Here is a 22207-nt window from a genome sequence, read left to right on the forward strand (position 1 = left end):
AAATAAAGAAATTGATTTATTTTTAAAAAATAGTTTCGGAGTCAGGTAGGTGACTCAAAGGGCTGGTGTACATGTTTGCATGTGGGAGCCCTGGTTTTGAGTTCTTGAACAACATGCCATCACCACAACCACCACCAAACACTGAAGGTGTGACCCACACACACTAATGCTTTAAATAGTTGGGGTTCTGTTTGTTTTTTTTTAAAGGCAAAGTTTGTCTAAGAAGTGAGTTATAGAAGGATCACTTCTATTTATATGAAGGCCACATACATCTGCAGTCTTTCTTGGCAATGCCCACGTAACACTTTTAGGCTACTGAAACAAAGTATAGGCATAGTCCCAGGCGGACAAGTGTGGAGATGACTCAGTATCTAGTCTAATGAAGTAGACCTGAAACAGAATATTCAAAATGAGGAGTAACTAAGTCTTTCAGCTTTTCTATAGAAGAGAGAATTCTTGTTCACAATGCCTAAAATGACCTAACTATAACTTGAACAAGTAAATGTTTCTCATTCTAGTTCCTACCATCACATTTGGATTAACACATATATATTAGAATTTTACAGGGAAAAAATATATAACCTAAAAAGTCCTAAAAATATATAACCTAAATGTACCACTGAAAATTTATCAGTACCGCTTCTGAGTCTACAATCACAAAACCTTAAATCTATTGGGCTGGAGCAATAGTACAGGCCGGAGCGATTGTGGGCAGGATGTTTGTCTTACATGTGGCCAACCTGGGTTTGATCCCTGATACCCCATTTGGTCCCTTGAGTCCACCAGGATTGAGTCTTCGGTGCAGAACCAGAAGTAGCTCCTAAACAATGACAAGTGTGCCTCAAAATTCAACCCTCCCCCAGAAAAACCTTTAAAACATTAACTAAAGTTGTACTTGCACATATAAGACCAAAAAAAAAAAATCCCCCAAATTCAACATTTTCATTAAAATACACTTTAATTTGACTAGTATTAACCAAACAAATTATCACTTAGCATTTGTCTGATAGAAAAGTGACAATATCATTCATCTTCCAATAATAATTCCTCATTTACATAAAAGTCATAAAATTTAATATATATCAAAGACATAGCTATAAAGAAGCCACATAGATACTCAAATCAGATTACAGTACAGTGGATAAGATTCTAGTCTTGCATGGCAGACTAAGGCTTGATCCTATATGGTCCCCTGAGCCCTGCCAGGAGTGATCCCTAAGCACAGAGCAAGAGTAAGCCCTCAGCACCATGGAGCTTATATGGCCATGAACTCCCTCCAAAAAAATTTAGAGATTCTTAGCCTTTTGGGAGTAATAGATTTCTATAGGAATCTGGTGAATGTTATGGATAAAATTATTCATGTAATATTTGTATAACATCAAGGAATGTAGAGCCATAGAAATCTATTATAAATCCAAGATTAAGAGACTGAATTAAGCCAAATCTAGTTACACTTGTCTCTGGCACCTTAAAACAGAGAAAATCTGCTATGGGGAACAAAGGGGGAGAAGGAAGCAATACTGCAGAAAATGGAGTCAGGCTGTACAAAGCAAGGCCACGAAGCAAGCCAGACAGCGCTTCATTGTGTCCTTACCTGTCAAGGGCTGGCTGAGCTCCGCCTGCACTTTACCCTTCGCTGATCCTTCCAGAGGTAAACCTCTGTCCCCTTTGTAGAGTTTCGGTTTAAATGGAGAATCTTTCTCTTTACCTTTTGATCCTTTTGGCCGGCCTGCTTGCTTCTTCTTGGATTTGCCATCCCCCTTCACACCCAGTAGTGGATGGACTTCTGTAAAAGGACAGAGGCATGGAAAGGATTTTGAACGCCACCCGAGCACATAGCATGTCACCTCCCCAGGAGCAGAGGATTGCCCAGATTCTATTCTACTAATTTCAGGACAAAGGTCCCACTGCTTATTCATTATATATTAAAGAGAAAGGCTGTAGAGTTGGTACAGAGAGCTGAACACACACTGTTTCCTGGAAGCCAAGGTTCAATCCCCAGCACAGAGCCAGTAGTGGGCCCCTAGATAGAAAACTATTTTTTAAGAGTGGTCACTAATTGGTACTAGCTGCTTGACCCAAAGACATACAAGGATAATGGGGTTCACACCAACCCATAAGCCCCAGATTGAAAAGGAGGCCAAAAGAAATACTGATATGAATAATTACAGCAAGCCAGCAGTCAGAAACATACACCAAAATGTAAGAGCAAAACAGGATGCTCCTTCTGGGAAGTTTGGGAGGAGGAAGAGAGTTGGGTCACACCTGGCAGTACTTGAAGAGTTGTGGTGCTGGGACTGAACAATGGTTGACTGTATGCAAGGCAGGTGACTTAACCTTTGTATTATTTCTCCACCCCCCTCAATTATTTGATGTACAGTAGAGAGTTAAACAATCTGCAGAGTTGATATAAAAATTAGCAAAAGTGGGCTACAGAGATAGTACAAGGAAGTTAAAGCACTTGCCTTGAATGATAGATGTACATAATTTTAGAAAAGGAAAACAAAAGACGTCAGGAGACAGTGGCTGAGAACAACCAGTCTGCAAGGCTGAAGCCGGTCTACAGCTGGTTAAACACATTTTCCTAACTTTTTTTTTTCACATCAGAAAATAAAAATATTTTTTTAAATATTTTTTCATTAATATGAAGGGATAAAAAAGTCCCCTGCACTCAGGCTTCAGGTCCAGGCAGCATTCACTCCATAAGACACACAGACAATTTCCCCCATCTTTTGGGGGTTGGGAAAGGTACTTCTTACGGTAAAAAAAATACAGTGGTTCCAATCTTCAGCACCACATATGGTACCCAAGCACCACCAAGAGTGATCACAAGTAGAGCCAAAAATAAGCCTAAACAAGACTGGAGAGATAATCTAGTGGGTAGGGCATTTGACTGGTTAGACTTTAAGCATCCCATCTGGTTGGTCCCCAAGTACTGCCAGGAATAATTCCTGAGAGCAGAATAATTTCTGGGCTTTGCCAGGTGTGGCCCAAATTAAAGAAATACATTTAAATAAAATAAGAATGAGTCTGAGCTCTAGAGGGTCTTTTTGTCTAATTACTTCCACTGTACTTAGTTAAAAACAGAAGATGTCTAATAAATAGTGTCCATATATACAATAACCAGACTTTCAGATGTCAAATTGAAAGAACTATAAAGATTGCCCAGGTGTGACTTGTATATTATCACTCATTTAAATATTTTGGGGGTGGGGAGGAAAAACGACATAAACAAAATGAGGCTTAAGTCAGAAAACATAAGAGTGTTTCATTTGGGGCTGGAGCAGTAGTGCTAGAAGAGGTAAGGTGTCTTGCCTAGGACGGACCGCAGTTTGATCCCCCAGCATCCCATATGGTCCCCCCAATCCAGGAGCAATTTCTGAGCGCATAGCCAGAAGTAACCCCTGAGCATTAACGGGTGTGGCCCAACTAAAAAAAAAATGTTTCATTCACTGCAAAGCAGTAAAGACAGAAATTTCCCATTTTAAAAGAAAAGAAAAGAAAAGAGAGAGAGAGACAGAGAGAGAGAGAGAGAGAGAGAGAGAGAAACAGAGAGAGAGAGAGAGAGAGAATGGCACATTGGTTCACCAGTGCCAGAGTCTTGCAGGAGTAATCCCAGAGGGCAGAGCCAGGAATAAGCCCTAAGTACAGCTGGGTGAGGCCTCAAAACAAAAAAGAGAGAGAGAGAAGTGAAAGCAGATGACACTGAAAAGAATTTACAGCTATAGAAGGAGTCAAAATAAAATGCCCTTGTTTAAACTTCAACCTTCCTCATCACCAAACTGGAAAAAGTGTATTTTCCAAAAAATAGCTCTTACCATCATTGGGTACTCCTTGAAGTTCTATATTGGTTGTTTTGGGTTTTTTCTTGGGTGGCTGGGAGCCATCTGCTGAAGCCTGCCTCTTCTTCTCGGAACTAGCCCCTTCATCAATCAAAGATGTTTGTACTGCATCTGGAGGAGGGCCATATGGATTTTCTTCTGGGTCTTCTACCTCAGGAGCAATGGGTAAATATAATAGAGCCTTTGAATCTTCCAGCTCTTCATCACTATTTGAAACAGAGTCAGACAAGAGATTGAAAAAAAAGGAGACAGTTGCTTAAACCATGAACCCTTTCTCTTGAATAAGATCACCTATAGTAGACTTAAGCAATGAGCATGGATCTAGAACTTTACAATATAAAAAGCATAAAAGTTTTGAAATGTGACATGATTACTAAAATCCCTAGTGAAAAACAAGAGATTCAACGAAGGATTTTAAGAAGGGAAAGATTTCTTATAAACACACCAAGAGTCCTCTCAGTGCGAATCAGCCAAGGCTGATGGGAGATCCCACAGGGGTCTAGCAGGCCTCACCTACTACAGAAGGCAGCGATAGGGTCCACACTAGTGACATCCACTTCTTCATCCTCAGCAGCATCTGCCCCTGCAGGACAGCAAGGTCAAAAGAGAAGTGGAAGACAGTTCAATCATTATCATAATGAAATTCAATATAAACAAAGCAAACTAACTACTCTGCTTTAATCATTTAGAGGTATTGCATTTCCACAATAAGCTGAACTTGTTCTTCAATGACAGTCTCCTAGTCTAACTGGGAATACAGACATAAGAGGTCACTTCAATACACGTAAAGTTAGTAGGAGTGACACACTGTGCTAAGGAGATAGGAGAACAAGTTCAGGAGCAGTGGGGAAAGGCTGAACACAACAGTACAGCAAGACCAATTCAATATAGAACACCTGCATCCCAGGTGATCTTGCCAAATACATACAGTATTAAGTTATCTGGTATCTCATGTCAGTGTGTGTGTGATTCTCAACTAGGTGCTATGCCTGAATCCTCATTGAATCATAAAACAGAATCAGGAATCTATAAAATTCTGAGTCCTGAATCCTTGTAATACCCAACTAAGCCTTTAAGTCACTGAAGACTCTCAAAAAAAGCTGAAAATTATAAAGTTAAGTAAAAAGTCACATGGGCCATAGTGATAATACAGTGGGCAAGGTGCATTCCTTGGACTCAAAGACAGCCCAGGTTAAATCTCAGGCACTCCATATTGTCCCCCAAGCACCACCAGATTCTTGAGTGCAGAGTCAGGAGTAAGCCCTGAACATTACTGGGTGTGGTGCCCAAAATGAGAAAAAATAACAAAAGAACTAAGATCCATTAATTTGCAATCAAGAAATATTACCTGTCTGCTCAGGCTCACTCTTATCTTCATCTTCAATATCAAATTCTGATTCCCTTTCTTCATATTCTACATTTTCATCCAACTCTTTGAAATCTGGAGCAAACGCACTCCAATTTTCCTATACCACAAATAAAACATATGCTTAATGATATAGAAAGCAACAGTCTATAAACTAGAATTACATAAATGAAGGATATGAGCCTAAGATTTAGAATTCTGTGAAAACATGGCAGGTAATAAATAAAAATTAGATATTTCACAGGTTTCATTTACTTATAACAGCTGCTATATTAAACTTCAAATTACTAACTATGCTTCCACAAATAACTGTCCTCTTGGCCAGAGACATAGTTTAAGGAAGTGGAACACAGAAGGACTGGGTTTGATTCCCAGCACTACAGGGTCCCAAACACTATGAGGAAAAATCTCCAAATACCAAGCCATGAAAACCTCTGAGCACCTCCAGGTGTAACTCAAAGATAAAAAAAATAAAAAATAAAAATGTCTTCTTTGGGGCAGGTGAGGTGGCGCTAGAGGTAAGGTTTCTGCCTTGCAAGTGCTAGCCAAGGAAGGACCACGGTTCGATCCCTCGGCATCCCATATGGTCCTCCACAAGCCAGGGACAATTTCTGAGCACTTAGCCAGGAGTAACCCCTGAGCATCAAATGGGTGTGGCCCAAAAGCAAAAAAAAAAAAAAAGCAAACAAAAAAAAGTCTTCTTTAATCTTCTTAAGAAGTATGCTGAAAACACTAAATCTTTCCTACTACACCAGTATAAATATAATTAAAGGTGTTAAAACAGAAACTGAGAGCCAGAGTGAATAGAGTGGGTAGGGCACTTGCCTTATAGGCAGTTTACAAGGTTCAGTCACCAGTACTGTATACTGTGTACAGGCATGAATACCTTTGAGCACTGCCAGGTGTGGCCTCAAAACAACAAAACGAAAACCAGAAACAGCTGGATAAAAGAAACAAAAAATCTTTCTCAGATGAAGCATAGAAAAAATATTACAGAAAGATATTAGACTTTCTCTCTCAAAACAAAGCTAGGAATGTGACAGAGCAGAGCTCAAAGGGCTACAGTCCTTTTGGACTGACGGGCCCATGATGAGCATCACCAGGAGCTACCCCCAAGAAAACTGTTGGCTCCAAAATACCTTTGCTCCATCAACTTTCCCAAAAAAGTGAAGACTGAACAAAATTAGTAAACAAGCTTTGGAACAAAAGTTCCCATCAAAATTAAGGTAATCTCCATAATGTTATAAAACAGTATTGTTCAGTTAAAAAATGTGGTAGCCAGAGTAAAAGGACAGCAGGTAGGATGCTTGCCTTTGTATGCAATTGACCCCTGCACTCCACAGTTCCCCGAGCCAAGAGCCCTGAGCACCTCCAGGTAGGCCCCAAAACAAAAATAAAAAGTGAAAAGTAAAAAGAATCATCTATTTAGGAAAAAAAAAATCTAGGAAACATGAATCCACACAAAGAAATAAGATAACTTTAGCTTACTACTTATGAGTCTATTAAAAGAAAGCTATCTAATGTCAAAGCAATTATAACAAAAGCATACTTACTACTTGATTTTGTGCCCAGATAGATACTACTCCACTAGAAATAGATGCTATGATCGGTCGAACAGGATGCCACTAAATTTTGACGAAGAAAAAAAAAAACAATTCTAAAAATAGATCCAAGATTTTCTGTATAAATAAAAATGAAAACTTGATTCTTACTTACAGCCACATCCAAAAGTAGCTCTCCTCTGGTCCCGTGCAGAATCTTCACCAGGTTGCCGATGCTCTTCTCCCAGATATACAAGGCATGCTGCCGGGCTGAGCCCGCCACTATGTATTCTCCATCCCCAGAAAAGCAACATTTCTTCCATGGCGTCCTAAAGGACAAAGAGAGGTGCCAAGGAGAGCTGGAAGCTCAGCCCCAGTTGTGGGTGATCCCATAATCCCATATTCTTCTTTTTAGGCTGTGAGACATACCTATTCACCAAATCCTGTAATTTCTGCATGGGCTCAGGCTCTCCATCTCTCCCACAGGTTAAGATTTCTCTGCCATCATAAACTCGGATGATTCGGTCTGCTGTGTTAATTAAAAAGCAACTACAAAAAGGATAAAAATAAACACCATAAATTTGTTCCTGTAAACATTTTCTTTTTTTTTTTTTTTGTCCCCCAATTCACAATACAGACCAGGCAAAGGGCATGGGTTGAGGTGTATATGGAGTGCATTTACTGTCCTGTAAACATTTTCTATTACTACCACCTACTTGGAATAATATCATAAGACAAGGAATAAATATCAGAGATTAAGCAACACACTAGATAGTCCTGTATCTATTTGTCACCTTCTAAACCAAAATATAATTTGAAGTGAAAAGTAGTCCTCAGCTCCTTTAAATCCCAGAATTCTATATGCACAAATTACTAATTAGTATTTAGCATCTCATTGATATAGAAGCCCCCTAAATTGAAACTTGTTGGCAAAATTCACAAGTTTAGATGTAGATAAGTGCTGCGATTTTCTGGCCTGCTTTATACATAAATGAGTTAATAAATTAAAATGAGTTAATAAATTCATGAGCAGATTAACAAAATGTTACTTTAATGTCCAAATGTCAGAGTCAAGGATGTGACTCAAGTTGCAGAATGCATGTCTTCCAGCTGGGAAGCCCCAGGTTCAATTCCTGGTACCAATTCTCAAGAGGGGGAAGCAAAACCAAAAAGATCCAGATACAGAGAGTTTGCAATAATTTTTTAAAGGGAAACTATAAAAATAGTGAAACCTAATGTGCACAAAAACTGCAAATCTCAATGTAATTTTGCATTCTACATTTTTTTTATTGGCCATACCTGACAGTGTTCAGGGTCACTCCTGGCCTTGTGCTCAGAAATCATTTCTGGCAGGCTCGGGGGACCATATGGGAAGCTGGGGATCGAAATCGGGTCCATTCTGGGTTGGCCATGTACAAAGCAAATGCCCTACCACTTGCTATCTCTGCAGCCCCAGCACTCTACAAACTTTTAAAACTAGTTCTAGGGGCCGAGATGGTGGCGCAAGTGGTAAGGCATCTGCCTTCCCTGCGCTAGCCTAGGACAGACAGTGGTTCGATCCCCCAGCATCCCATATGGTCCCTTAAGCCAGGAGCAATTTCTGAGCACATAGCCAGGAGTAACCCCTGAGCATCACTGGGTGTAGCCCAAAAATCAAAATATTTTAAAAATAAAAATAAAAATAGCTCTAAGAAGACCCACAGTCTTACTCACCTTCCCTTCCTGGCAAATTCTATTGATTTAATGGCAGTGGTATTACTCGTTCCAGTTGTTACTCTGAAGGAAGCAACAAGATCCTGAGAATCTGTTTTTAGGACCAAAATCTAAAGTTTAAAGGAGAAAAAGAAAAAGTAAGCATGCTGATAACTTACAGTAATTTTATTTGGCTTCTGTTTCTAAATCTCTGTCCAATGTACTTAACATGGGACTTTTCCCTTATCAAAAAAAGAAGGAAATCTATTTGAAAATATAATGTTTAGAGCTGGAGAGAGAGCTCCAAAGAATAAGTGCATGCTCTGCATGCAAGAGACCCAGATTTATGGGTCCCTGGCAAAAGACCCAAGTATTACTGGAAGTGAACCCCAAGCACAAGGCCAGGGTAGCCCCAAGTACTCATGGGCCCAGAAGCCAAATAAAATATAAGGTTGTTATAATACATGCAAATATCTATCACTAGGTAGATGATATAGTGTGACAGAGACATAGAAAGAGGAAAATCCTTCTCTCACAAGGACAAACCAGAGGACATATGCTAATAACATCATAATAGTCACAAAACCATTTCAGAGACTACTTACATGAGGTATTATAGTAGCCAACCACTTACAGAGTAAGATGGCAGCTGACGGGGGTGGAAAGAAACTAGGAAGCTGGTGCTTGAAGAGTGACAGATTCAACTATGGGAAGTTAGACCACTGAAGATGGCATGTAAGAATGGGGCCCAATAATGGACTTGAACCTAACAGCCCTATGTCTATTTAGGAAGGTTATAATGGTACATCCCTATTTGAAGGTCTGTGTGTGTATGGAGAAAAGCACCAAAACAATGCTCCTCAGAGCACTTCTGGTCAAATCCTGTGGCTGTAAAGGGTGAATAGCAGCACTGGTGAGGCCCATTAGGGTGGGCGACAACCAGCAATGCTACATATGTGCCAGCCTTTTGAGTTATACTCCCAGCACCTATGCTTTTTCTTTAGAGCCATTCTTTAAAACTGTCATGTGCCCAGAGAAAAGGAAAAACCCAAGGTGCTCTAATGGAATTAAAAACTCTAATCTGGCCAACAACAGAATCAATACCCATTCTACAACAAACTAGACACAGAGGGAACCACTTATACTAGCACCCCGGGGGGCAAAGGAGGGGGCTATGGGATGCATGCTGGGAACAGGATTGGAGGGAGGACAACACTGGTGGTGGGAATGCCCTGGGTTCAATGCCACTATGTGCCTAAAAATTACTATGAAAGATTTGTAATCCACATTGATCACAATAAAATTAAATAAATAAATAAATAAATAAACAAAACTCTAATCTGGGGCTGAAGCAATAGTACAATGAGTAGGGCAATTGCCTTGCACATGACTGACCCAGGTTCAATCCCTGCATCTTATTCGGTCAGTCCCCTGAGCCTTCCAGGAAAATTTCAAAATGCCTCCCAGGAGTAATTTCAAAATGCAGAGCCAGGAGTAACCCCTAAGCACCGCCAGGTGTGGCCCAAAAACAAAACAAAAAATTTTAATATATAATCTTTAAGATGGAGCAACAATAAGCGAGTAGAACAATACAGCAGATAGGAAATTTGCCTTGCATACAGCAGACCTACGTTTGAATTCCAGCATCCCATATGGTCATCCAGAATACCTCTAGAAGTGATCCCTGAGCAGAGAGCAAGTACTAAAACCTAAACACAATCAGGTGTGTCCTTTTCCCTAAAAAAATTATATACGTGTCTGTAGAATATATATGTATGTGTGTTTATGTATAAATATATATGATATATATGTGTGTTTAAATATATGTATATATTTTTATTTATTTATTTATGAACTCTAAGCTTAAAAAGCAACAGAGAGATAGTATGACAGGAAGAGCACTTGCCTTAATTATAGTCATCCTGAATTAAATCCCCATATCTAATCCCTGAGTACAGACAGAGCCAGGAGTAAACCATGAGTTTACAGCTGAGTTTGACCCCAAAATAAAGAAAATATGTATACCTACCCTAACCTCTTAAATCCAAAAAACCACTAGTTAAGTCAGCCTGCACTGGATACTGACCTAGATATTAGGCATTTTCATGCAGTATTCCATTTGATAGGATGATCCTGCATGTTCATAATTGTGTAAAGGCCATATTATTAGCATGTGGGAAAGGTTCTTCATCTTTTCAAAGCAAATACTGTCATTAAGGCAAGAGAAAACTAAGCTGCATCTGCCATAAGCAGGCAGAAAGCTCAGTTTACAGTAACATAAACTGTCAGGAAAATTGTCAGAAAAGAAACATGCCAAAGCCCAGGTCTACAGCTGCTGATTTCTACTCTGAAGCTTCTTGGCTTACCTTGCCTTTTGCATTTCCCGTGTAGATATATTCCCCTCTCCTATCAAAAGATGCAACCACATTCAAATCTGAGTCGTCATCCACCGGCAAAACGACGTGCCTGGAATCTGAAAGGGTCAACATGACAGGAGCAGATTTCATGGGACACACGAGAACTTTGTTCCTGTGTGAAGATAGGAATAGGACATGGGCTATTGCTTTGGTGTCAGAAACTGAGTCTCTGCCCTTTGCTTTGATTCTGAGCCACTACCCTCACCAACACTGTAGTCCAGGGAGTTTCAAATTTAAAAACAGTAGAAAACTAATATCTAAATGTCAGTAATAGGGAGATGACTGAGGAAACACCTCTAGACTAAATATAACTATTAAAAATAAACATGAAGGCGGGAGGGAGGGAGCGGGCCAAGGGCGCGGGCTGCTGCGCGGTGCGGGCGGCGCGCCATGTACACCATCACCAAGGAGCCCAGCAAGCTAGTGGCGCATCGCCGCACCAGTGCGTCGCAGCAGCAGGTGGACTGCAGACTCGGGGAGCTCAAGTGCCGGCAGCCCGCGCCACCCTCCGCGCCGCCCCCGCGGCCGCCGCCCGGCCCCTGGCCCCTGTAAATATTAAAAAAAATAAAAAATAAAAAAATAAACATGAAGATGTTGGAGCCGGAGAGATAGCACAGCGGTAGGGCGTTTGCCTTGCACGCAGTCTATCCAGGACGGATGGTGGTTTGAATTTTGGCATGCTACATGGTCCCCCCATGCCTGCCTGGAGCGATTTCTGAGCACAGAGCAAGAAATAACCCCTGAGCGCCGCCAAGTGTGACCCCCAAAAAATACAAAAAGTTTTAAAATGTTTTAAAAATAAACATGAGGATGTAATAAACTAGTAAAATATAACAAAGTGAAAATGTAAAATAAGAACTAGTAGAGCAGATAAGGCACTTGCCTTGTACACAGCAGACCTGGGTTTGATCCCCAGCACCACATACAGTCCCCTGAGCCCTACCAGAAGTGATCCCTGAGTGCAGAGCCTTGAGTAAGCCCTGAGCACTGTGGCTTATGTACCAAAACAAACAAAAAAGTGCAAAATATCAACATTATATCAAAAATACATACTATATTTCTAATATGATAAATACATTCTGAGCTATAAAGCACTGTATATAAGCTTAGTGAAAAAGAACCTGAAAGAGAATCCATAGACAAAAAGACATTCCTCAGCAACAGAATACTGAGGAGCTTTTTTCCCAAATGCTTATTCCCTAACATTTAGTTTATTATTATTTTTATTGTAATTTGGATTTGGGGTCACAGGGCTTACTCCTAGCTCTAAGCTCAGGGGCCACTCCTGGTAGGATATGGGAGGTGGAGAGGTCTATATGGGGTGCTGGAACCAAACCTGGGCTGGCTGCGTGCAAGGCATTGCCAATCTGGTACCTCTCAAATGTTTTAATAATGAACAGTTTTCCCTTAATAAAGAAAAAAAATGTCCATGAGAAGAGTTCAGAGTACATGCTTTGTGTATTGTAGTCCAAGGTTTGGTCCCTTGCACAGCTGCCTGAGTACTTCTGAGTGTGACTCCCTAATACATAAATAGGATTTTGTTTTGGTTTGTTCTGTTTTGTTTTGTTTTGTTTTGTTTTGTTTGGGGGGTCACACCCAGCAGTGCTCAGGGGTTACTCCTGGCTCTGCACTCAGAATTAGGTCCTGGCAACCTTGGGGGACCATGTAGGATGCCAGGAATCAAACCGGGGTCCGTCCTGGATCAGCCACGTGCAAAGCAAATGCCCTACCGCTGTGCTATAACTCCAGCCCAACAAACAACAAACAGTGAAACTGAAATAATTGGACACTGAGGAATCCCCAGATACAGGAACAACTGTAGTTATTTCTACCTTTACCCAATTCCATATCTTAATACTGGCCTGTTTTTAATTATATAATCATTACATATAATCTATACTACTTATAAATAAATATAACACTTAAATTTTTTTGCCCTAGAACCTCATGCCTGGCAGTGCTCAGGGGTCACTTCCAGTGATGCTGAGGGGAAATGACATGTGGTCATGTGGTGATCAAGACTGAATCTGGGTCTCTTTGAATGCAAGACACTCTTATTGTTCTAACTGGGGAGAGGAAGGGTTTGGCTCACACTTAGCAGTGTGCTGGGCTTACTCCTGGCACTGTGCTCCAGGAACTATATGTGGTAGTAAGGATTCAAACCACGGTCAGCCACATCCAAGATAAATGCCTCAGCCCCCGTGCTATTCCTGGCTCTCATATACTTTTTTTTTGTTTTCCCATATACTTTCTTAAAAAAGATTCGGATATAAGGTAAGCAATAGTTCAATGGCTAAGCCTCAATCCAATTCCTAGCACTGCTGGAGTGATTCTGTTAAGCACAAAGCAGCGTGTACACACACATACACACACTGGAGTGATTCTGTTAAGCACAAAGCAGCGTGTATATACACACACACACACACACACACACACATACACACACACACACACATACACTCTGGAGTGATTCTGTTAAGCACAAAGCAGCATGTACACACATACACACATACATACAAATACACACACACACACCTCCACCACCCCCCCAATAGGATCAACCTACATAGAAAAACTATATAAAAGATACATACTTTAGTCTTCTAGAAACTTGCATGGCAACTATCATGAGCTTTAAGGTAACAGCAGAAAATGATCCCCACCCCGATAAATAGAGCAGATTAAACCTACTGGTCTCGTGGATGATACTGGACTTTTAAGATGGGTGAAGGAAAGCGGAACCTTTGGTCACAGTCTCCCGAGAGGACATCCCACTGCGACACGATGTTGTCCGTGGAGGCACTGACGAGCTTGTGGCCATCTCGGCTCCAGCTGAGGAGATAAAGAGACAGCATGGCCAAACAACCCAAATCCAGACGCCTCTAAGCTCAAGTTTATGCTTATACATGACCTGTCATCTTTTTAAGTGAAACTAACAAACCCAGACACTTCAGGTTGTCTTATATGTTGATTTAACAAAAAAATTTTCCCTGGAGAGAGGAAAGCGTATCTGAGCTTTCAAAGCTGTTCCAGAAATACAGCATCATCCTGTTGGTCAGATAGTGTCCATTCTTAAGTAGCAGGATCACCAAAGCAAGAAAGGAAAGGATCTGCTAAAATTAAGAAAGAATTGAAATCCTGCTGTGAAGGACAGCTAGACACCCTGAACATACTGCACAAAACAAAACCTGAGTCTTGGGACCGGAGCAATAGTGCAGTGGTAGGGCATTTGCCTTGCACACAGCTGACCCAGGCATCCAATATGGTCCTCCAAGCCAGGATCAATTTCTGAACACATAGCCAGAAATAACACCTGAGCATCACCGAGTGTGCCCCCCCTCCCCAAATACTCTCAAAAGTAGAGAGCATCTAGGGACAGGGAACAACAATGACAGCGACACTCTATCAGAAACCAAGAGGAAGCAATGCCTTTTTCAAGTGCTGAAAGAAAAGAACTGTCAACCCAAATCGATGTCCAGAGAAAATACTCTTCAGGAACAAAGGATAAATGAAGACACTTGTCATCAGAAAACCTACACTGAAAGAATGGCCCAAAAAGTTACCTAAGGGGCCAGAGCAATAGCACAGTGGTAAGGTGTTTGCCTTGCACGCCACCAACCTGGGGTGGACTCAGGATCGCTGGTATCCCATGTGGTTCCATGAGGGCTGCCGGGTGTGGCCCACAAACAAACAAACAAACAAACAATATAAACAAAGCAAACTAAATACTCTGCTTTAATCATTTAGAGGTATTGCATTTTCACAATAAGCTGAACTTGTTCTTCAATGACAGTCTCCTAGTCTAACAGACATAAGGGGTCACTTCAATACACGTAAACTTAGTAGGGGTGACACACTGTGCTAAGGAGATAGGAGAACAAGTTCAGGAGCAGTGGGGGAAGGCTGAACGTAACAGTACAGCAAGACCAATTCAATATAGAACACCTGCATCCCAGGTGATCTTGTTTTTTTTTTTAAGCTTATTCCTGGGGCCGGAGAGATAGCATGGAGGTAAGGCGTTTGCCTTTCATGCAGGAGGTCATCGGTTCGAATCCCGGCGTCCCATATGGTCCCCGTGCCTGCCAGGAACAATTTCTGAGCCTGGAGCCAGGAATAATCTCTGAGCACTGCCGGGTGTGACCCAAAAACCACAAAAAATAAATAAATAAATAAATAAATAAATAAATAAATAAATAAATAAAGCTTATTCCTGGCTAAGGAGATCACTTGTGGGGCAGCATGCAAGCTCTCTGAGATGTGCTGCTGCTCAAGCACCCACCTCAGATTGAAAAGCAACAGATGCTTCCCAAAAAGAAATTTTCGAAAGCAAACAGTCTCAGAATAAGAACAATAATGAGGGAATTTATGTTATAACATATTTCAGCTCACTACATCTGAAAAGGAACAAGGAGATCCTGAACAGAGTGAAGCACTTGCTTTGCTTTCTATGCAATATCCAATCCCTAGCACCACTTGGGCATCAGTGCACTGTCAGGTATGACCCCATGAGCACTCTCAGGTAAGGCCCAAAACTATACTAAAGAGGCATGCCTGTTAGCTCCTAGACAGACTCCTCCCAGTTTGTTTGTATTTTTCCCCAACAGAAGCACAGAACTTGAATCATCTTGTTCTGCCTCATAAATTGAAGGGAAGAAAAAAAAAGTGGATGGTACCAGGAGCAAACAGTCACATGAACAGAGTGAAAACAAAAATGATCAGGCCTAAAAACCAAAACCAAGTCAATGACAGAATCGTGATCTACAGCAAGTTATATACAAAGTTATATACAAAGGGGCCTTGTTACACTAGCAGTCCAGGGAGAAAAGCGGGGAGGTATGGAATGCATGCTGGGAACAGGGGCAAAGGGAGGTCAACAGTGGTGGTGGAAATTGTCCTAATTCAAGGTTACTATGTATCTTAAATATAATTGTGAGAGACTTGGTAAAAAAAAAAAAAAAAGGAGGTATGCTGGGCTGAGAACCTGAGCAAGACCTGGAGTACTGGCTTCATACTTCCTCCTAAACAAAGTTTTGCAATTAAATGCCATTATCACAAAAATTCTATACCTGCAGCTGGAAAGACAGTACATCAGGGAGGCGGATTTCCTTGCATAAGGATGACCTGGAATCTATCCCAGGCACCCCATATGGTTTCTGGAGCCTACCAAGTATAATCGCTAAGCCAACCACCAACAGGTGCTCCCCACCCCTCCCCCCAAAAAATTACATCTATATTCTGTAAATATCTCATTTCAATACTGAAATATTCTCAAAACCTGATATAGATCACTACATTAAAATTTTCCCCACAAAGGTAGTGCAAAGACAATATGAGTTCAAAGTCTATATGGAATCTGAGAAATTACTATTACTAGTGGCTAAATTTAAACTCAATTTAATTGAATTGAATTTAAATTTAATATTTAAAACCCTAAATACTAAAATAGTGGGGCCAGAGCAATAGTACACTGGATAGGACATTTCCCTTGAATGTAAGAGACCCAAGTTTAACTTCCAACACCCCAGATGATCTCCCAAGCAAGTCTGAGTACAGAGCCACGAGTAAGTCCTGAGTACTGTAAGGTGTGGTCCAAAAACTAAAAAAAAAAGTAAAAAATAAAATATCCATAGTGAGGTAGGCAATTAAGCAGTCACCTCTAATCCTTTCAATTTAACACTTCTTTAACATATTAACATTAAAAATTTCTTACCATAGAGAACAGACTGGATGGATGTGTGCACTAATTATTTTAGCAATGCCTCTTGTCAAGAAATCCCAGATGACAATTCGACCATCATTACAGCCAACTGCAAGCAGCGTGCCCCACCTATTAAAGGTGCATGTCAAGGCCATGCTGATACAATCCAAGGTGCCATCAGCTTCCTAAAAATGAATATGAACACAACAACACACATGGTAAAATTCAGGCATCAAATCATTTTTAAAGGTTCTCTTTCAAAAAGTTTGATAAAAAGTATAATCCTCCTCTTAAATTTAAATTAAAATGAACACTAAAATAATCTTTCTGTGTATTCTTATGCTTATGATGAGAAAGTGCTTATGAAAGCTTAGAAAGAATTTTTTAGAATAACTGTCATATCGAAACTGCTATCTCTGCACAAAACACGTTGGAAGACAATCAGGCAACATACTAACCAAGATCTCAGTAAAAGTTCATTTAAGACAGCTAAGGCACTAGCCTTCCACACAGCCAACTCACAGCCAATCTCTGGTACACATATGATGCCCCAGAGCACAGCCAGGAGTGATGCCTAGTGGTTGGAGAGGGAAAGGAGGGAGGGAGGGAAGAAGTGAGGGAAGAAGAAAGGGAGAAAAAGAAGGGAGAGGAAGGGAAGAAGTGAGGGAAGATTGAAGGATAAGAGGGAGAATGGGAGGGGAGGGAGGGAAGGAGGAAGGAAGGATAAGAGGGAGGGTGGAGGGAAGGGAGGGAGGGAGGGAGGGAGGGAGGACTGACTTATTGACCCAGTAATTAGTTTTTAGAATTTGAAGAAAAAATCCTATTCACAACCTATAAGAGCAACCATGAAAGTCAAATTATTTTATATTAATATTGTCATTAAAAATAACTACTCTGGGGCCGGGCGGTGGCGCTAGAGGTAAGGTGCCTGCCTTGCCTGCGCTAGCCTAGGACGGACAGCGGTTCGATCCCCCGGCGTCCCATATGGTCCCCCAAGCCAGGAGCGACTTCTGAGCGCATAGCCAGGAGTAACCCCTGAGTGTTACCGGGTGTGGCCCAAAAACCAAAAAAAAAAAAAAAAAAAAACTACTCTGGGCCAGGAGCAATAGCACAACAGGTACTGCCTTATATGTGCCTGACCTTCATTAGATCTCCAGCATCCCATATGGTCCCCAAGCCCTACTAGGAGTAATTCTTGAGTGTAGAGCTAGGAGTAAGCCCTGAGCATTGTTAAGTATGGCCCAAAAACAAAAAGACAACTAAAAAAGATTACTATGAAACATTGTACTGTTATATATATTTAAAAATATATGGCACATTTATAGTCACATATTATTGACACACGAAAACGTTTATCAAAACTAGAAAAGCATGGTGAGGGATGGGCCGTGGGGCCTGGGAGATGGCTTGAAGACCCCCCTTTACATACAGATCCAAATACAGTCCCTGTACTACTAGGAATTACTTCCCAACACTGATCTATATATGAATAGTCCCTAAACACTGCCAGGGTGGCTCAAAACCAACAACAAACCCCACATAAGACATACTATGTTTATGAAACATTAATAAATTAAAAGCCAATAGTCTATTCCCCAAAAATTAAACATTTAGTATCTTTTACGCAAAAGAAGCATAAGACGAATAAAAAGTGTTTTTTTGACACTGCTGCTCTTGTCCAAAAAAGGGGTCAAAATGACATTTTTCACTGAAAGTTAAAAGGCAGCAAGTTCGCATATTCTGAAAAAAACAATGTCCTTACCTCCGGATAATTCTGCCCAAAGGATTCTGCAACAAAACAAAGAAAAAGTTGGTGGAACAAGTGTGTGGGCAGCCCCAAGCCAGGACATTCTTATCTCCACCCAGGGAAGGGCTACCCTAGCCTCCCCTCCAAAGGTGCAGACACGCGCATTCCAGCTATTTGAAACTACATGAACTTTGATGAGTATATCTATATAGGCAAACGTTAAAGGGCTTTCTGGAAAGTCAAACACTGAGAAGACAGAGAGGCAAGAAGACATCTCGCATATGGTTGACTGTGGTTTGATTTCCAGCACTGTATTTTTCTCAGCGCAATGGGAGTGACTCCTGGGCACACAGCCCAAATCCCCTCAGCTCCCAAAATACTAAATAAGTAAAACAGTACCCCATTTCTCAGAAGACAGTTTTTTTGCTTTAGAAAATAGTTTCCTTTCATGTTTTAGAGCTGGAGAGTTGGTACAAGGCTTGAGGCACTTGCCTTATATGAGGCAAATCCTGGTTTGACCCCCCCCCCCCAGTACATCAGTCCCTAAGTACAGAGCAATCCCTGAGTAGCCATGAATAAACTATGAAGCCCCCAGGTATGCTGCCCGCTCCCTCATCACATAGGTGTGTGCTAGAAGACCAGCAAAATGGCCCGATCAGTTGGAGCACAGCTTTACATGCAGAAAAGTTCCAGTTTTGATCTCTAGCACTGCATGGTCCCCAGCTCCAGAAGGAGTGTCTTCCAGCACCAGGTTAGGAACAGACCTCAGCACTGGCAGGTGGGGCCCAATAACCACTTAGGTTAATAGATGCAAAACGGAATAAGGGTGAGGTTATTATGTGTATTTGGGGGGTTGTTTGTTGTGTGTTAGGAGAGTTAGCTTATCCCCCTTTGGCCGTATGGTTATTTGTTAAAAACAAACTTTTCCCCTCCACCTAAAAACAAACTTTCAATTCAAATCCAGACTGCTCAACTACTCCAGAACAGCAGCTGCAGTCAAACGTCCCCAGTGTCTCTCCTGACTAGTATTAGCACTCACACTACAACACACCCTTAGATGTTGTGCAGGCTTCTGCCTGCCAGGAGGGTCAAATCATGAGAAGCAAATCCAAGGCTTCAAATCTAAGCGTGTGTGCCTGACAGGCCCACGTGTTCACCACCCCACTGCCTCCTGCAATGTCATTTCCTCCCATTTTCTAGCTCAGGTGTCTATTACTCATCTAGTCCTCCCACACCCTCTAAGGACTGTCATTGCTGTCCAACAGATCTTTAAAACTGGAATTCTGGTGTGGCACCACTGGGTTTGATCCCTTCACCAAATAAAGAGAAAATTGCAACTGAGAAGGTGGAGTTTTTGTACAAGGTCAAATTCCTTTAAAGAATTCAAACTTTCTCGGCATAGCATTGTCAAGAATATCCGACAAAATACTCGAGTAAAGAAAAGACTGAAAGTGGGTTTCTCTGTACCCAATACCAAAACAGAAAAATATTTTGTTTTGCTTATCACACCCCAGTGGTGCCCATGGTTTTGTTTACTCAAGAATTTTTCCCAAGAGTGCTCAGGGTGGGGGTCAGAAATCAAAACAAGGGTCAGCCAAGAGCAAGGGCAAGGCACCATAGCCCCCTATACTATCTCTCCTGCATGTCAAAAAGCAAATTTCTTTAGCGCTTTCGCTCTTGAAGTTTTAAACTCAAAAAACATGGTAGTAAGCAACCCTACTCTACCTGTCATCTGCCAATCTTAAAATGTCTACTCAAAACTACTGCCTTTACAAAATTTGTTTCTGATTACCTTTCTTCTTCATACAACGATATCCATAATGTTCTCAGGCATTTGGTGATGACTTTAAAGCCTGCCTAGATAAAATAGATATATTAGTGGGCTATTTACATAATTACCTTCAATTCTCCAGTTTAACAAAAAGCCTCTGGGAAGTATCTTCAAGGAAAGTTTAATATGCATATATGTTGGCCTAGGGGCCACATTCAGCTATGGTCAGGAGTACTCCTGGCTCTGAACTCAGGGATAACTCCAGATGGGCTCCAAGAAACCATATAGGGGTAGGAGGAATCCGACTCAGGTCAGTGGAGTACAAGACAAGTGCCTTCCTTGCCATACTATCTCTCACTGAATTAAATATTTGTATAGCTCTTAGGCACGGTCAGAATAACAGGTTTTTCTTTAAGACATAATTAACTATTAGAAGACACTATTTCTTTAAAGTTCTAAGCAACCTCAGACAACCCTTGTCTATCATCCCAAATGTCGAATGAAAGCCTATAAGGGCTAGTTTTTAAAAACAAACGTGGGCAGAGAGAAGGGAGCAAATTACTTAAGAAGGTGGCAGGGGCTGAGAAGAGAATATAAGGATAAGGGATTTCCCTTGCACGCAACCGGAGTTCGCTCCCTGGCATCCTCTACCGTCCCCCCCCCCCATCCCCAAGTGGTTCCTGAGTGCAGAGCCAAGAAAAATCCTAAGCACCGCTGGGTGTGGTCCAAACCCAAAACAAACAAACAAAAAAGGAGGGTGATAAAAGGCAAATGCTTCTATAGTTCACGCCTCAGTATTTCACACACCATCCTTGATAGTAAGGGCCTGGAGGCAAAAAAAGAAATCATGAAACCTGGATCCCATTCCTAATATGCCACGCGCCTTCAAGTCGCTACCAGTTCCACGAAAGACGTGCACTACATCTCCAAGGCATGTCATGTTTCGGCAAAGACGACTGATCCTGCCCACGCATTTCTAAACCTCACAGAGCTTTCCAGCTTCACCGCCAGCCTGACTTAGCAGCCTCTGATTGCTTCTCCCAGTAAGGGGTAGTCATTGATCTGTGGCTTTCAGCATCAGTAGTGCTCCTGGGAACTACAACTGTTTCTTTCCTACGGGTCAAGTCTCTACCGCTCCAATTCATCTGAAAGTGGCCCCGGGGAAAGCCGTGCAGTTCTGCTTGGGGCTCAACCTGCTGACTTGCGGCTGCTCCGTCTCGACGACCCGGAGCAGAACTGTCCGCGAAAACTGCAGCCCGAGTCCCCTAAGCCCGCCCGAGTTTGCTCCATTTCCAAGGACCCCAAGAGGCAGCCATGGCCCTCCTCACCGAGCAATTCGAGGTTCATTCCTAAGGAATTCTGGGGGACTCCGGCTCTCAGATGCAAGCGACCCAGAACTGATCCGCAACCTTCTTTCCAAGGACCTGCGTCTAAATGCGGGGTTGGGACTGGGGGTAGGGGGACGCAGCCAAGAGTCCCCAGCACTAGCTCCGGAGAGTTTCTAATTCCAAAGACCCCACCGCTTCGCTTTTTGCCCCGCCCCGCGGCCTTGTGCGTTCCAAGGAAGCTGTCCGAATATATGCCTAACCAAAATAAATAATAAACTCTCAATCTCTTTATCTACAACACTGTTTACGCTACAAGAAAAATCCATGATTAATTATTTATTGAAAGAGTTCCCTAACACTTCATCTCTTGCTGTGTCTCTTCTTATCACTTAAATAAACTAGAAAACCTTTAGGCATATTATTAGGGCTACTAGGACTTACACTGTTGTGTGCTCCGCGGAATAGGCCTGGCGGTTATCTCAGACCTGGCTAGAATAGTTCCGGGAGTCCTACGGGGCCTTAATGCTTGTAGCGGTTTAGTGTAGACAACTTCTTACTGGAGAAAAGTATTGATTACTGTCAAGCCTGCCGTGATACCTAGAAATGTACTATAGCATCTGTGAGTGCGTGCCTAATATCTGCATCTTGCGCGCCATACTTGACGCTTATGAATGCACTGGATTGCCAAGTAATTCATTTGAGTGCTCCTCCCAACATGCCGATGAGAATCACAAAGCCGTGGAGAACGCGGCTGATGGTAACTAAAGGACCGATTTTGAGCTAATTGGTTCTCGCTCTTGGACGA

The 22207-nt window shown here is 41.8% G+C and overlaps 1 protein-coding gene across 2 annotated transcripts in view; it reads right to left on the minus strand.

Annotated features, from left to right (window-relative positions):
* Positions 1-21435, minus strand: part of RBBP5 (RB binding protein 5, histone lysine methyltransferase complex subunit) — a 37099-nt gene extending 15664 nt beyond the window's left edge. For both annotated transcript variants that reach the window (XM_049770955.1, XM_049770954.1), the window contains exons 1-13: positions 21403-21435; positions 18319-18344; positions 16569-16741; positions 13550-13690; positions 10808-10970; positions 8463-8572; positions 7179-7298; positions 6925-7078; positions 6762-6833; positions 5191-5308; positions 4356-4425; positions 3819-4048; positions 1595-1786 (exon numbers count right to left, since the gene is read on the minus strand). In XM_049770955.1, the coding sequence (XP_049626912.1) occupies positions 1595-1786; positions 3819-4048; positions 4356-4425; positions 5191-5308; positions 6762-6833; positions 6925-7078; positions 7179-7298; positions 8463-8572; positions 10808-10970; positions 13550-13690; positions 16569-16741; positions 18319-18344; positions 21403-21421 (1588 nt within the window). In that variant the 5' untranslated portion in view covers positions 21422-21435. The remainder of the gene's footprint in view (positions 1-1594; positions 1787-3818; positions 4049-4355; positions 4426-5190; positions 5309-6761; positions 6834-6924; positions 7079-7178; positions 7299-8462; positions 8573-10807; positions 10971-13549; positions 13691-16568; positions 16742-18318; positions 18345-21402) is intronic.
* Positions 21436-22207: the final 772 nt, after the last annotated feature.

This window comes from Suncus etruscus, chromosome 3 (genome assembly GCF_024139225.1).
Source record: "Suncus etruscus isolate mSunEtr1 chromosome 3, mSunEtr1.pri.cur, whole genome shotgun sequence".
Classification (NCBI taxonomy): domain Eukaryota; kingdom Metazoa; phylum Chordata; class Mammalia; order Eulipotyphla; family Soricidae; genus Suncus; species Suncus etruscus.